The sequence below is a fragment of the Somniosus microcephalus genome, chromosome 16 (genome assembly GCF_052327205.1).
Source record: "Somniosus microcephalus isolate GS21.2 chromosome 16, FLI_Smic_1.0, whole genome shotgun sequence".
In the NCBI taxonomy this organism is placed as follows: Eukaryota; Metazoa; Chordata; class Chondrichthyes; order Squaliformes; family Somniosidae; genus Somniosus; species Somniosus microcephalus.
In genome coordinates, this window is record NC_141002.1 from 92,787,561 (window position 1) to 92,804,156 (window position 16,596).

General features: G+C 43.1%; 1 protein-coding gene across 1 annotated transcript in view; it reads left to right on the forward strand.

Moving 5' to 3' along the window:
* tbk1 (TANK-binding kinase 1) overlaps positions 1-16,596 on the forward strand; it is a 76,148-nt gene that overhangs the window by 20,613 nt on the left and 38,939 nt on the right. The window contains exons 5-13 of the mRNA XM_086009443.1: positions 1,867-2,048; positions 4,485-4,645; positions 5,934-6,044; positions 8,049-8,228; positions 9,465-9,661; positions 11,912-11,970; positions 12,089-12,180; positions 14,754-14,855; positions 16,456-16,534. Coding sequence (XP_085865569.1) covers positions 1,867-2,048; positions 4,485-4,645; positions 5,934-6,044; positions 8,049-8,228; positions 9,465-9,661; positions 11,912-11,970; positions 12,089-12,180; positions 14,754-14,855; positions 16,456-16,534 — 1,163 coding nt within the window. The remainder of the gene's footprint in view (positions 1-1,866; positions 2,049-4,484; positions 4,646-5,933; positions 6,045-8,048; positions 8,229-9,464; positions 9,662-11,911; positions 11,971-12,088; positions 12,181-14,753; positions 14,856-16,455; positions 16,535-16,596) is intronic.

Below are 16,596 nucleotides of genomic sequence, written 5' to 3' on the forward strand. Positions count from 1 at the left end.
TGGCTTGAATGAAAGCTGAAATGAATATACTAATTCCCGTGTGTGAAAGCAATATTTAAAAAAATCTTATTGTTGTGAGGTAAGGTGATAAAGTATTCTGTTCTGTGGATCCATCTGTTGATTCTCTCCATCCTCCTCCATCATCTACAAATGACTTTATACCAATGTCTGGCAATATTAAAAACAGACAGAACTTTGGGCTAATTTGCTTCAATTAAATTTCTGTGAGGGCACTAGTATTTTTCACTTGTTCTGGTTCCTGTGTCCGTTTACTTTTATTGCAATCCTATTTTGTTTTATCAATCCCACCTCTCCTGAAGCCATTGACTCCCTGACTGAGGCTTGATTCTGCAGTCACTCTTCTCTATCTCACCAAACAATTCACGTGTGACCGTTGACGGTGAATGCTGCCAATCGAATCTGATACTGTCCTCATTCAGTGCCCACCTGCACTTCCGATAGGGGTCACTGGACAGCAATCAGAGTCCCCTGTGACCGATTGTAGCACCCTTACTGCTGCCATGACTGATCAACTACCTCAGCACAGAGGGAGGCAAACTTGTGACCTTCCTGATTGTGTGTGTCAGAGGGCTGTGGATGCTGAATCGTCGAGTGTATTCGAGGCTGAGGTAGATAGGTTTTTGGACTCGAGGGATATGGGGATAGTGCAGGAAAGTGGAGTTGAGGTCGAAGATCAGCCATGATCTTATTGAATGGCGGAGCAGGCTCGAGGGGCCGAATGGCCTACTCCTGCTCCTATTTCTTATGTTCTAATTGGAGACTTTACCTCGGAGGCATTTAAATTCCTTTGCTTTATATACTTATTATTTATAGACATATAATATATCTATCTATGTATGTATGTATCTATTAAATATATGTATTTATATACAAGCTAGGTTGGCTAATCTCTATTAGCCGTGCAGGTAACTTAAAAACACAGCTTTGGAGTAGGTTATTCTGACCGAAAGTATTGCTGTGGGTCTGAGCTCAGAATTGGCGGTCAGGTTAGTGAAGGTACAGGAAAACTAACAATGTAAAGTAAGTGTATAATAATAAGAAATAATAGGAACGAGTGAGATTAGGGATTTATTATTGCTGAGCAAGATGATCTTTGGGTATTTGACTCACTGCAGACTTCCCCCCCCGCCCCCATATTTAATATTGTGCTTTTTATATTTGCCAAACTTTTGTGCTTCATATCGCCTTGATTGTTTAAAAAATAGTTGTTAGCTTCCAAAATCTGATGGGAGTTTAATATGCATCATTCCAAAGTGAGGCTGGTGCAAGACTATGTTTAATCCAGTCAAGGTTATAACTTATCCTTGGTTCATATAGCCCTGAAAAGGGAAGATTGCTGAAAAAGATACAGCTTCAGGCTCCGAGGAGGCAGATTTTGCTTGCGGGAGCTGCTGTGAAACTATTGAGAGAGAGAGAAAGAAAGTGGTTACATAGAAACATAGAAGACAGGAGCAGGAGTAGGCCCTTCGAGCCTGCTCCGCCATTCAACGAGATCATGGCTGATCATCCAAACCCTAGCACCCGGTCCCTACACTGACAACCATCCCACCCAAGCCCTATCCCCGTAACCCCACGTATTTAATCCCCCCTAACACTAAGGGCCAATTTTTTTTTATCATGGCCAATCAACCTAACCCGCACATCTTTGGACTGTGGGAGGAAACCGGAGCACCCGGAGGAAACCCACGCAAACACGGGGAGAATGTGCAAACTCCACACAGGTTCTATTAAAAACTTAAGTAGTACAGTGAACCTCTTCAATATCAGTATGTGTGTGATGGTGGTGACTGCAGACACCACTCTCTGCTTCCGAACTTGACTTGAATCTCAATGCTCTTCCAACAGTGGCCGGAATGAACCACCTGCGAGAGAATGGAATAGTCCACAGAGACATCAAGCCTGGAAACATCATGCTTGTGATCGGGGAGGATGGGCAGTCGGTTTACAAACTCACTGACTTTGGAGCTGCCAGAGAATTGGAAGATGACGAGCAGTTTGTCTCGCTCTATGGAACCGAGGAGTATTTAGTAAGAACCAAGTCTTTATATTTTAAGAATGCAAGCATTTATATTTTGGAGTCAACAGTTGGATTCTAAACCGAAGGTCAAATCGCAGCCTCGATCATTACGTCAGACTTGCCTGTTCTTATTTGGAAACATAGAAAAATAGGAGCAGGAGTAGGCCATTCGGCCCTTCGAGCCTGCCCCGCCATTCAATGAGATCATGGCTGATCCTCTATCTCAATACCATATTCCCGCTCTCTCCCCATACCCCTCGATGCCTTTTGTGTCTAGTTTTCTCCTCCCCTTTCACTCTGGTAATTTTCTTAATTCATTATTCACCAAATCAGATTACATAAAACTTTCCTCCTCAAATTCAATTTTCTGCCAATCACATTCTAACAACAACAAACAAATTTTACCCAGGAAAAAAAAGAATATTCTCCAAGATGTAGCTGCCATGATATTCTCCACACAGCTCCTGGCTGAGGGGAAGCTTATCATAACAGCATTGCTTTAAATGTTGGAAACTCTATGGTAAGTAGATTATAATATGCTCTGAAGAATAAATTCCTAGCAAACTTGCAACTCCAGCTACAGTAGATTGATGTACAGATGTCTGGGCCCTGGGCCTCCACAAGCCTTGGACACGATTAAATACACACCTACACCAGCTCCATCTGTATTCCCTTAATTTTTTGGGGGGGTACCCACCTTCTCAACATCCAGCCCTGCTACTTGCACACCTCAAATCTTAACCCGACACACACCTTCACTCATTTGGGGCTACCCTAGATTCTTGGTCCTCGACCTCTGCCATCAGGTAGGTGGCCTGTTTGCATAGGAACAGGAATAGGCCATTTAGCCTCTCGAGCCTGTTCTGCCATTCATTGAGATCACTGCTGATCTGCGACCTAATTCCATATACCCACCTTTGCCCCATGTCCCTTAATACTTTTGGTTAACAAAAGTCTATCAATCTCAGATTTAACATTAACAATTGATCGAGCATCACTTGCCGATTGCGGAAGAGAGTTCCAAACTTCTACCACCCTTTGTGTGTAGAAGTGTTTCCTAATTTAATTCCTGAAAGGTCTGGCTCTAATTTTTAGACTATGCCCCCTAGTCCTAGACTCCCTAACCAGTGAAAATAGTTTCTCTCTATCTACCCTATCTGTTCCCCTTAATATCAGGAAAACATCAATCAAATCACCCCTTAACCATCTAAATTCCAGGGAATACAACCCTAGTTTGTAATCTCTCCTCGTAATTTAACCCTTGGAGTCCAGGTATCATTCTGGTAAACCTACGCTGCACTCCCTCCAAGGCCAATATATCCTTCCTACGGTGTGGTGCCCAGAACTGCTCCCAATGCTCCAGGTGTGGTCTAACCAGGGTTTTGTATAGCTGTAGCTATATGTGGCCTGTTTGCAGATCCTGCCAATGCTCATTAGCTGGCCACCCAAGAGAGATGCCACCCAGATCAGATTTATCCTTCCCCATCTCCCTCCCCCCACACCACCCCCCCCCCCCCCCCCAAAAAAAAAATCTCATTGCTTATGCTTGGTGTCTCCTCAGAATGGGAACTGGGGTTTGTGTTGACCTCGCTGAGCTCTTCTGGGAACAGCAGTAGGGATGTGAATGTTTGGAGAGGACAGATCAGGTTTGGCTCTGCTGGCCCCTGCAGTCCAATAGTCTGCTGACACGTTCACTGGCTCATTGGATGAGGTTCTGAGGGTAACTGACACTTGTAGAACCATTGTCCGCCAAGGAGTCAACATCTTCAGGAGGGGCAGAAATTTATGAGGGGGGATTTTAAAAATAGATACATGAGAAATATGGTTTTGTAAATACCGCCATTTACTTCAGTATCTGTATAGTATGGTGGCACATTTTGAGATCCAAGTCAACACTACATTATATCAGGGATTGGACTCAACAGGATAACATTACAAGTCAGGAAAGACACTAATATCTGTCACTTGCTATTAATCTAACTTGAAATTGGCTTCATTCAACATGTTGAGTTGCTTTGATGGAAGATTGAAGCTGATTCTTTCGAGATTTCAACATTCTGTGATTAATTTTCGTGTTGCTTGCAGCAAGAGTGAGGCTCTCCTTGTCTGATGGAACTGGCATTTGAAACGGCTGTCAATTTGAGTGTTTTTCACTGCAGGATATGGGCTATTAAACCTCAGGGAAGGGATGAGGCTCTTAAACAACATCATTGCAAAGAATTGTGTTTCCCGGCACTCAACCTATGAATTTTCTGTGACTGTTTAAGAAATTCGATATGATTAAATGTTAAGTTTTTATATCTATGTAACAAAAATAGCTTCACAATTGATGAATTAATATTTATGGCATTAGTCATCAAGGGCTATTGTCCTTTATAAGTACAGTAGATGTGTCCTCCAGTCTAGCCAAGAACATCTGACTAAATAAGTAACAAAATCTGATTAGCATCCAGATATGTATGAGCGAGCAGTGTTGAGAAAGCCTCAGCAGAAAATGTATGGAGCAACTGTCGATCTGTGGAGTATTGGAGTCACGTTTTACCACGCAGCTACTGGCAGTCTCCCATTTCGGCCGTTCGAGGGCCCCCGCAGGAACAAGGAAGTCATGTAAGTTCATATCTTTCTATTGCATCTGTGCGACCCTCTCCGCAGATGGTGCTGTTTGCTTTTGGGGCAAATGGATAGTGTTCATCACAATGTCAGTGTGGTTTTATTTTGCCGAAAGAACTGCTCCATTTCTCCTCCGCTCTTGAGTCACTTTGAAAAATACTAATGAACTATCCAGAATCCATAACCTCGGCCCCTATTATATTTATATATTTTTTATCCACACTTTTGGTTTGTGCCTTTTCCTTTTTTTTTCTCTCTCCCACATGGCAGCTGTCTCTCACTCTGCCAGCACATTTCACACTTCATCTAGAGCCATTGTCTGTTTCTTTACCTGTCCTATTACCATCTCGTCTCGCCTTGAATATCTCTTAATGTCTCTTCACCCCTCCCAGACCTTCCCTTTTGTTCTTTCATCCCCTCCCCCATTTCCCAGCCCCCAAACTTGCTTTTTCATCCGTTTCATTTCCTGCTTTTTTCTCAGTTCTGACGAAGGGTCTTCGACCTGAAACGTTAACTCTGTTTCTCTCTCCACGGATGTTGCCTGGCCTGCTGAGTTTTTCCAGCGTTTTCTGTTATTTCGGATTTCCAGCATCCGCAGTATTTTGCTATCGTATCCAGAATCCTTGACTGCTGAGATCAACTGAACATTGTCACAGCTGGGAATGTGGACGGATGGACCGAGTGACCAACGTACCTACCTACGTACCAGAACATCGAGGATTCAGGCGTTCAGGCTTTGCAAGAGGTAGCAATGAAATGGATGCTCACATTCTCCCAGGGCTGACGATGCCATGTTGGGAATGGGTTACCTCAGCAACTGCATCCTCACCAGTAACTTAGCTGAGCTGACCATTAAAACCAGATTTCTCCCAGACGGAAGGACTTCTGCCGCACACATCCTATCCCACACTGTCTTGTTCCCCTATGACTCCTTCTCCGCCAGCATTATGTGCCAGCATGTCTGACTCTGGCACCCTACCTCCATTCCACCATCAGCCCTTGGCTGTCCAGGCTCTGGGATCTCCTCTTCCTAAACCCTTGCGACCTTTCTCTCCACTTTCAAAAGCCATCCTTAAAGCCTACCTTTCGGACCATGTCTTTGCTCAGTCTCCTAATTCCTCTACCTCCTGCTACCTCTTCCACCTCTATGAAGCGCCTTGGGATCTTTCTGACATTAAAGGTGCTGTATAAATAGTGTGGCTGTTGCGTGCGCACGGCTATGGCTTTGTCTTTTTTAAACATTCTAAATTCTGCTGAATTAGTTTTACCATGTGTTGTATTTTAGGTACAAAATAATCACAGAAAAACCCCCAGGAACAATATCTGGGGTTCAGAAATCAGAAAATGGGCCAATAATTTGGCAGCACAACTTGCCATTGTCTTGCAGCCTTTCCAGGTAAGCCTGCTCTTGAAAAATGTTAGCTTACACTTGGATAATGTATTGAATATGATCAGTGACCTTACTGCTATGTAAAATTAATATAAGGGGGGGGACATTTATAAAATCACGGGATGCTGGATGGTTGCTTTAGGTTTAGCATCGGCCGTATTTAGATGGAGGTGAAAAATAGATCAGCTCAATTTAGATCTAAATTTTGTCTTCTAAGAAATGCTTAAATAACAAGAAAAGTTTTTTTTTAAGGTACTTATTTCTTCCCCTTTTCCCTCCTGTGGTCTCCCCGTGCTTTACGCTGTTTCTAGCCAAAAGATGCAAATGTACCTTAGTCTCAGGCCTCTGCAAATGCCGAATTTTATATCCGTCCGCTCCACCATGACTCCCGGATGGATTCTGCCCCACAGTGGCTAACGTTGTCCAGATCATTTTCATGTTTGCCCTTACCTAAAATCAGCTCAAAACTCCGCCACCCAGGGGCGGACTAGCCTGATGGAAAATTGGGAGCTTTCACGAGTGCCCCACCCCCCGTATGGTTCCATAGCGCTGTATTATTCGGGAACCCTCCCAACCCCTTTTCCTGTGAGAATCTCAGAATCCCACACCTTTTCAGGGCAGCCAGCCTGCCCTTGTCACCGCGCCTGCGATTTCAAGTCACTTTGCAATACGTGTGCTGTACCCTTTGGGAATTCACTGGCCTTTTTTTTTTTTGTGTTGCATTGAGTTAAAAATGTGAAGAGAATTCTATAAAATTCCTCCCAAAAATTGTCGACATGCTTACCTGCATGAACTGCATGCAGAACAGATCCAGAGTTACCCGGAGCTTTACCAGTGTGCCTTTGTCACTCGCACAGTGCCATTGTGATGTGACCGACTGCAGTTTGCGTTTATTCTGCAGATAGAATGATAAATGCCATTTGTTCTTGACCGATGAACTTGTTCAATATTACACTGAGGCACTAAATGAATTTTTCACATTTTTTCACTATTTGGATTTTTGCACAAGCAGACTTCAGTGGAAGATCATGTTCACTATCCATAGAATTACCTAGAATTTTACAATACCGAAACAGACCATAGAAACATAGAAAAATAGGAGCAGGAGTAGGCCATTCGGCCCCTCGAGCCTGCTCCGCCATTCAATATGATCATGGCTGATCCTCTATCTCAATACTATATTCCCGCTCTCGCCCCATACCCCTTGTTGCCTTTTGTGTCTAGAAATCTATCTATCTCCTTCTTAAATATATTCAGTGACTTGGCCTCCACAGCCTCCTGTGGTAGAGAATTCCACAGGTTCACCACCCTCTGAGTGAAGAAATTTCTCCTCATCTCAGTCCTAAATGTCCTACCCCGTATCCTGAGACTGTGACCCCCTCATTCCAGATCCCCCAGCCAGGGGAAACATCCTCCCTGCATCCAGTCTGTCTAGCCCTGTCAGAATTTTATACGTTTCAATGAGATCCCCTCTCATTCTTCTAAACTCTAGTGAATACAGGCCTAGTCGACCCAATCTCTCCTCATACGACAGTCCTGCCATCCCAGGACTCAGTCTACTGAACCTTCGCTGAACTCCCTCGGCCCAACTGCTCCATGCCGGTGTTTATGCGCCACACGAGCCTCCTCCCACCCTAGTTCATCTCACCCCTATCAGCCCATCCAGGCCTGACTGTTGTGCAGCTACATTCTCTTCAGTTGCATGACTACATTACAGCAAGTGACTCCATTTCAAAAATTGGCTGTAAAGTGCTTTGAGAAGTCCTGAGGCCATGAAAGGCGCTATATAAATATAAGTCTTTCTTATTTTGTTCACTGTCAGCAAGCCTCTTCTTGGATCATTGTTTGTAAGGTGCTACAGTATATCCTGTGGGGCAGGAACTTCATTCAGATCATGATTCCTATCGACAATTAAGTAGAAAATTGGGGGGAAAAATGCTTTTTTTCCCATTATTTTAAAGTAATTGGTTTAGAAACAGCAATACATTTTACTGCTCTTTCTCTCCCTAGGGGCCTGCAGTCTATGTTGACACCTATCCTGGCAAACATCCTTGAAGCTGATCAGGAGAAGTGCTGGGGTTTTGATCAGTTTTTTGCAGAAACCAACGACGTTCTGCACAGAATCGTGATCCACGTCTTCTCTCTGCAGCAAGTCACATTACACAAGATTTACATTCAGAGCTACAACACGTATGTATATTGTTACAGTCTGAAAATCCTGTTGTTGCTGCAAGATCGTGCAAGTTTCCAGTTAAAGAACTCTGTTCACAATTCTTTGCACACTTATCTGGAGCTTAGTTCTAAGGGATGTATGTAAAATATGTTGTAATACAGAAACGCAAATGTTTCTTAACTCTTTAATCAATTAGTAAGTACACTATTTAGACTTGCTAGGTCTCTTTCCCAATGGTTAACGATCCATTTAGATGACAGAAGTTGACAGCAAAACAAACTTTGCCCTTCTTGAACTGTGCTTACTCCTGGCCAGTCACTAAGCTGGATTGATATCACTGTGGAGAAGTCTGCCTTCTAGGTTGTCCCTCCCACCTAGGAGATGCCTGGAACAGGATTCGTGGTATGAATTGGTACCAATTAGGCAACATCATAGGATAATGTTTTGTCTTAAATTATTAAGAGCTTTTTAAAATACCGGTAAAAATATTGCCTCATAAAAGTATTTTATATATTACATGTGTAATGTCTATAATTTGTGTGTGCGTGTGTGCGTGCGTGCGTGCAATATATACTAGTTGATCTCCTGTGGACATTGGGAGTCAAGACCAAGTATTGTGTTCAGGTGAAGTGGGGTTAGTGAGCAGGGGAAATAATTGGACCAGGGCATGTACATGTAATTCAATCCTTATTTTCAAGTCCTATTATGCCCTTATTCCTAATAATACTTCGATTTTATAGTTCAGTAGCAAAACGTGCAGCAATTTCAGAAGTAGAGTTTCTCTGCCGTACAGGCTGAGGAGCTGGGAGATGCAAAAATATGGGCGCAACAGTGCCGCCACTGTCGGGTGGGTGTAATTACAGCAGGCCAAGTTTACATAGGCACATTCCATATATGTAGACATAGGAATTCATAATGAGAGAAAACGTGAGGTTTTGTAGACATGAAGTGTCCACAGACAAGATATTGAATAGAGATGCTATATACTTTACACATACATAAACTACAGATATATGATGTATATATGTTTCTGTGCACATATATACCCACAGTATATAGTACCGAACGAGTAAAGCGTCCTGTAGCAATTATATACACTTTGTCTCCAGGTGACCTGAGAATTGATGAAATAATACGGATTCTTATTTAATGCTAGCTTTGTTATTTTTGTCCCAGTTTTACATTAACTGTAGATGAATTTTGGACTTCTGCCATGTCGATATATATTTACAGTTTTGTCATTTTCTTTACAGGGCCCACGTATTTTACGACTTGGTCTATAAGCAGACGGAGATTGCACCCCAGCTTCAAGAACTGATCTTTGAAGGCCGACCCCTTGAGCTCGAACCCAATATACAAGCTCACAGCTTCCCTAAAACCTCTGAAGAAAACCCTCTGATACTTGTGAGCAGAGAAGCCGTGAATACAGTGGGATTGACCTTCCAGGAGCGTATGTTTATCGATGCTGGATCTTCCAAGTGTTTTAGTCAAAAGCTCAGTTTATAGAAATTTTCTTTTTAATGAGTATATTTGAAACAGAGATCGATAGATTTTTGGATACTAAGGGAATCGAGGGATATGGGGATGGTGCAGGAAAGTGGAGTTGAGGTAGAAGATCAGCCATGATCTTATTGAATGGCGGAGCAGGTTCGAGGGGCCCCGTGGCCTACTCCTGCTCCTATTTCTTATTGTCTTACTGTTAACAGGGAACTAGTCGCTGAAGGTAAGCATGCAGGTGCAGCAGGCGGTTAAGAAGGCAAATGGTATGTTGGCCTTCGTAGCGAGAGGGTTCGAGTACAGGAGCAAGACTGTCTTGCTACAGTTGTACAGGGCCTTGGTGAGACCACACCTTGAGTATTGTGTGCAGTTTTGGTCGCCTTATCTGAGGAAGGATGTTCTTGCCATGGAGGGAGTGCAGCGAAGATTCACCAGACTGAAACCTGGGATGGCAGGAATGACGTATGAGGAGAGATTGGGTCGATTGGGCTTATACTCGCTGGAGTTTAGAAGAATGAGAGGGGATCTCATTGAAACTTATAAAATTCTAACAGGACTAGATGGGGGAAGGATGTTCCCGATGGCCGGGGAGTCCAGAACCAGGGGTCACAGTCTAAGGATAAGGGGTAAGCCATTTAGGACAGAGATGAGGAATTTCTTCACCCAGAGAGTGGTGAACCTGTGGAATTCTCTACCACAGAAGGCAGTTGAGGCCAATTCATTAAATATATTCAAGAAGGAATTAGATATATTAAGGCTGAAGGGATATGGGGAGAAGGCAGGGACAGGGTACTGAATTTGGATGATCAGCCATGATCTCATTGAATGGCGGAGCAGGCTCGAGTGGCCGAATGGCCTACTCCTGCTCCTATCTTCTATGTTTCTATGTAACTAAATCCAAATTCTATTTGCTAAAATCTAGATCTGTACTGTACAAACTTTCAACTGTAGGTTGAATGAATTAGTTTACCACAGCACTAGAAGCCACATAAAATACATCTTTATATCCAAAAGGCCCTTTATCCAAATATTAATGCAGTATAAGCCATTGGCTATTTCGTTATAAGCTTATATCACTGTTGGATGTCCATTGTGGGGCAACCTTTACTGCTATCACACTTCCCTCCAATATTACTGATGGACTCCTCACGTACACAGTTGGCAAAATGTGATGATGTGACAGCCATTTGAATAAAGGAGGAGGCAAAATTAATTATGGATAATATATACAATACATAAGAAATGGAGATGAAACAGACATTTTGCAATGATTATATTGCTTTTGGTTCTATATTGGCCGATATCTCCATTCTCTTGTCCATCCACTTCACTCCATTATTGGCAGCTGTGCTTTCAGCCACAGGCCCCATGCTCTAGAATTCTCTCGCTAACCTTTTCACCTCCCTCCTCTTCATTTAAGACCCTCTGTAAAATCCATCTCTTTGACCAAGCTTTGGGCCATCACTCCTAATCTTTCCTCCTTTGGCTCAACGTTTTTTTTTTACATAGGATTACATACACAGGATATACGGCACTGAAACAGGCCCTACGGCCCAACCAGTCCATGTCGGTGTTTATGCTCCACTCGAGCCTCCTCCTGTCTTTCCTCCTCTAACTATCAGCATAACCCTCTCTTCCCTTCTCCCTCGTATGTTTGTCCAGCCTCCCCTTAAATGCATCTATACTATTCGCTTCAACCACTCCCTGTGGTAGCGAGTTCCACATTCTCACCACTCTCTGGGTAAAGAGGTTTCTGAATTCCCTATTTGGTTTCTTGGTGACTATCTTATATTGATGGCCTCTAGTTTTGCTCTTCCCCACAAGTGGAAACACTCTCTCTGTCTACTCTATCAAAACCTTTCATAATTTTAAAGACCTCTATTAGGTCTATTTTCAAGAGAAAAGAGACCCAGCCTGTTCATCCTTTCCTGATGGGTATAACCTCACATTTCTGGTATCATCCTTGTAAATCTTTTCTGCACCCTCTTCAGTGCCTCTATACCCTTTTTATAATATGACGACCAGAATTGTATTTTCTTGCGCCTCTGTGCAGGGCCTTGGGATGTTTTCCTATGTTAAGGGTGTTCTGTAGGTGCTAGTTCTAGTTCTAGTAGTAATAAAGCAAATTGGGGCCATAGCCATGTCTGTATTCGTCTGTGACCATCCATTACACTGAAAATAAAGTCATGTTTTTCTATTGCAGCCGTGATTCCAAAGTTACATCCTCGTTACGATTTGGATCTTGATGCCTCCTGCACAAAGGTTAGGATTGTTTTGATTTTTTTTTTACTGTAATTAATTAAGGAATCCTGCAAACTTTAACATTCCACCAAGAAGTCCAGCGACAATGTCCAACTGAATATTGTGTTTTCTGCCCTAGAATGTTAAAGGTGTTGTCTGTCAAGCACGGAAAATAGCCTCCTCACTCTTGCACTATCAGGAATTGGTCCGGAAGGGTGTTCGGTGGTCAATGTAAGTAAATTGTTTTCTCTCTTACAAAGATATATCAGAAATTTGCCTTTATCAATTCTCTTTCCCGCATATAAAACATTTAAAACCAGAGTCATTCTCTTGGAAAGCTTTCAGAAGACCTGTTATTTTTAAGAGCACATTGTGTCATCCCATCACATTATTTTAACAATGCCCTGTATTATACACTAACTCTCGACTTCCTCCCTTGACTTTTTCGACATCGTTGATATTTATATTGGCGGCTTGCCTTCGTCCGTCTGGGCTCCGAGCTCTGGAATTCTCTCCACAAACCTCCTTACCTCTCTCTCCTCCTTTTAAAATGCTGCTTAAAACCTACTTCTGTGACCAAGCCCTGTCCTAATATCGCCTCCTTTGGCTCGGGGTCAATTTTTGTTTGATTACGCATTGGGACTTTTTAATTTTGTTAAAGGCACTATATAAATACAAGTGGTTGTTGTTGTTAGGCTGCATGCACGAACATAACTATTTAATAATGTGGTACCAACCTGTTTTTAGGTGGGGAGTGACATGAATCTTGTCAGTCATGTGGAAATGACTTATGAAATAATACTGGGCGGCCTGCTGGTGGCGCTGTCCAGGGAGAGTATAAATACTCGGGCACGGGCCCAGCTTGCTCAGGACATTCTTTAACAGGAACTAGTGAAGGACACAACTAGATCTCCATGTTGTATAACAGTTGATTAAAGCTTTGTTTAATACTGAGACCAAGTGCCTAGTAGTTTTCTTACGTCAGGGAGCATGAGATTTATTTCTTGAGACATTTTTTAGTTGTTCCTGATATACTTGGGCCATTTATTTCTGCCTTGCCAGACAAAAAGTGCTGCTTGGACATACAAGGAGGTTCGTAGGTATCTAGTACCGTGGCAGAGAAAGACATCCTTGAGCAGTTTGAAAGATGCTGAAAATGTATGATTGTCTTTATTGCAGCCACTGTATTGGATGTCCATGAACTGGCTCTGGCTTTACAATCATCACTTCGTTGTGCAAGAGAAAAACTGATGACTGTGGCATTTCTAAATTTACCTAAAAAACCGAAAGGAACTTCAGTTATTGGGGAGAAGGTGGTTTCCTGGCACTTGATGGCCACTGCGATTCCCTTGTCGCCTGTCACTTGACTACAACTTGACTTTGTGTGAATTCTGCCCAAGTTCTCAAAATTGAAGAAAAAGCATTTGAAAGAGAAAAGACTTGCATTTATATAGCACCTTTCACAACCTCAGGTCATCCCAAAGTGCTTTACAGCCAATGAAGTACTTTTTGAAGCGTAGTCAGTGTTGTAATGAAGGAAACGTGGCAGCCAATTTGCGCACAGCAAGCTCCCACAAACAGCAATGTGATAATGACCAGATGATCTTTTTTGTTCTTTTAGTGATTTTGGTTGAGGGATAAATATTGGCCAGGATACCGGGGAGAACTCTCCTGCTCTTCTGTGAAATAGTGCCGTAGTATTTTTGCGTCCACCTGAAGGAGCAGATGGAGCCTCAGTTTAACGTCTCATCCGAAAGACGGCACCTCCGACAGTGCAGCACTCCCTCAGCACTGCACTGGGAGTGTCAGCCTAGATTTCTGTGCTCAAGTCCCTGGAGTGTTCAAGGCTGACAGTGTTCTGCTCAAAAGGCTCGAAGGGATTTAAACAAAAGACAAATAAAATCATGTGTCCAATTACCCGTGTACATATCTTAGGCTGTTGAGCACTTAAAAGTCCTCCCACTCATCCACCATCCTTTACTTGCCACCAGTTTCACATGGAGAAAAATCCAGCCATTAAGCAAAATCTAGCAGTACCTGTTCTCTTCCTTTTTTGCGATCTCTTCCAGCTGTATGTCTCTGCACATCCCGTCTATTCTTTGTTCTCCACTCCACCATCAGTGGCAGTTCCTTCACCCGCTTTATTCTTGCCTCTACCCCGGACTTCTGCTTTGTTACCTCCCCCCTTGGGACCCTTCCCTTTGACTGTACTTTCATCCTTCTCAACCCCTTTTTCTGCTTCCTGCTCAGCGTCTCCTCTTTGGCCGCCAGCCTGGAAGGGCTCTGAGATGTGAGGAGCGATTTAGAAATGCAGGTTGTGGGCTCAGAGGTCACTTCAGGTAAGGAGAAAGTGAGACACCTTGAAGAGAATGAATGCTGTTCTTCTCAATTGAGGTCTCCAGAACAGTGAGGAGGCAGGATTACACACCGACTCCAGGCATTGACTGAGCAAGAGGAAACCGTGGCTTTACTTCCACTCTCTCATCAGCTCTGACGCGTCCAAAACAATGGACTCTCATATTTGCTAATTCATTTGCGTCCATTGAATTGGTGCAACAGATAAATGGACTCATTGGACTAGAACAGTAACTTCAGCACTTCACTCTGCCTTACTTTGAAGTCGTTAACAGCGTCCGTTGCCATGAAACACAGAGATAAATCGACCCAAGTTCTGTCCAGCCCACTGCCCTCCAACCGACCCCCCGAACCACAACCTTGCAAGTGTGTGCTCACAGAGTGTCAATAATGTGTGTGTGTATTCTGCCAATAGACTTGAATTCTAACTCGTACGTTCACTCCACTAGTCGAATCATCATGGACAGTTTTCGTGAAACTTTGCACAAGAAGACTGAAGTGATTCTGAAGCTAAACTTCTGCATCACTACTGTTGAAAGAGCTAGAAATCTGTGAGTATCAGTGTCGCTGTCATAATCACTGCACGCTGTTTATTGGTGTCACGGACTGCCCAAACCCATTTCGTTTAGGACCCTTCAAGCCAGCAGAGGAGACTTTTGAAAGTAGGTATTGGAGGTAAAAGGCTGGAGTCGAGCCCATTGCTCCACCCAGTCTCCCCTGAGATGTAAATTTAAAAGTGATTTTGTTTTTAAAGAAAAACTGATAACTTATTTAATGAGTCTTAAAATTGGGGAAGAATGTTTGAGAATTTTTTTTCTATACATGTTCATAGAAGCATAGAATAGTGCAGCACAGGAGGAGGCCATTCGGCCCATCGAGACCGCGCCGGCTCTCTCGAAGAGCAATCCAGTTAGTCCCGCTCTTTCCCCATACCCCTGCAATTTTTTCTCCTTCAAGTATTTATCCAATTGCCTTTAGAAGGCTACTATTGAATCTGTATCCACCGCCCTATCAGGCAGCGCATTCCAAATCCTAACCACTCACTGCGTAAAAAGGTTTTTCCGTCATAGAATCATAAAATCATAGAAACTTAGGCACAGAAGGAGGCCATGTCACCTCTGGTTCTTTTGCCAATCACCTTAAATCTGTCCCCTCTCGTTATCGACCCTTCAGCCATTGGAAACCAGTTTCTCTTGTATAGGCCAGACTGGATACGCTACATCTGTCTTGTATTTGTGTGATTCGTTGATTTGAATGGAAGTTAATTAGACTCCAGCTCCAACTGCACTGTTTATTTTGCTTTCAATGTAAATGCAACTCACACATGCAAATTATATAGACTGTACATTAATTACACAGGATATAGGGCACAGAAACAGGCCATTCGGCCCAACCAGTCCATGCCGGCGTTTATGCTCCACTCGAGCCTCCCCCCGTCTTTCCTCATCTAACTATCAGCATAACCCTCTATTCCCTTCTCCCTCATATGCTTATCTAGCCTCCCCTTAAATGCATCTATACTATTCGCTTCAACCACTCCCTGTGGTCGCGAGTTCCACATTCTCGCCGCTCTCTGGGTAAAGAAGTTTCTTCTGAATCCCCTATTGGATTTCTTGGTGACTATCTTATATTGATGGCCTCTAGTTTTGCTCTTCCCCACAAGTGGAAACACTCTCTCTGTATCCACTCTATCAAAACCTTTCATAATTTTAAAGACCATTAGGTCACCCCTCAGCCTTCTCTTTTCAAGAGAAAAGAGACCCAGCCTTTCCTGATATGTATACCCTCAATGATAGCCGCTCGTTATATGCAGCACCTGATATTCAGTGGCCTTGTCTGCTGGGTATAACGAGCGGCCGATCCGATTCCACTGGTTTTGCGCCACCGCACGAGACACATTTCTAGGCCTCAATGTTTGCAAAAATAAGCAAGAAACTCAAAATTATTAAATTCCAGTTACTATCAGTCTAGTAGATCCAAGTTTTGTAATTCGGGCCTTTTACAGTAACTAGATTCCGCTTCAGTAGCTCTTATCAGGATTCTCTCTGCTTTTTTTCAAATGCAATTTTAACACATCTGGTTGGGAGGGATCCCAGTGAAATACTATGTACTAATTTGTCTTTTTGGTCGTGCATCTTGCATACTCGACAGATACAACAGCTTGCTGCAGACAACCATCCTGCCATCAGAACTGGGCGAGATTCCAGAAATTCACAATAAGCTTCTACGTGTAAGTAAATTAATTCGTGAAAATCAAGTAACCGGCTGTCTTCACTCTGATTGCTTGTCCAT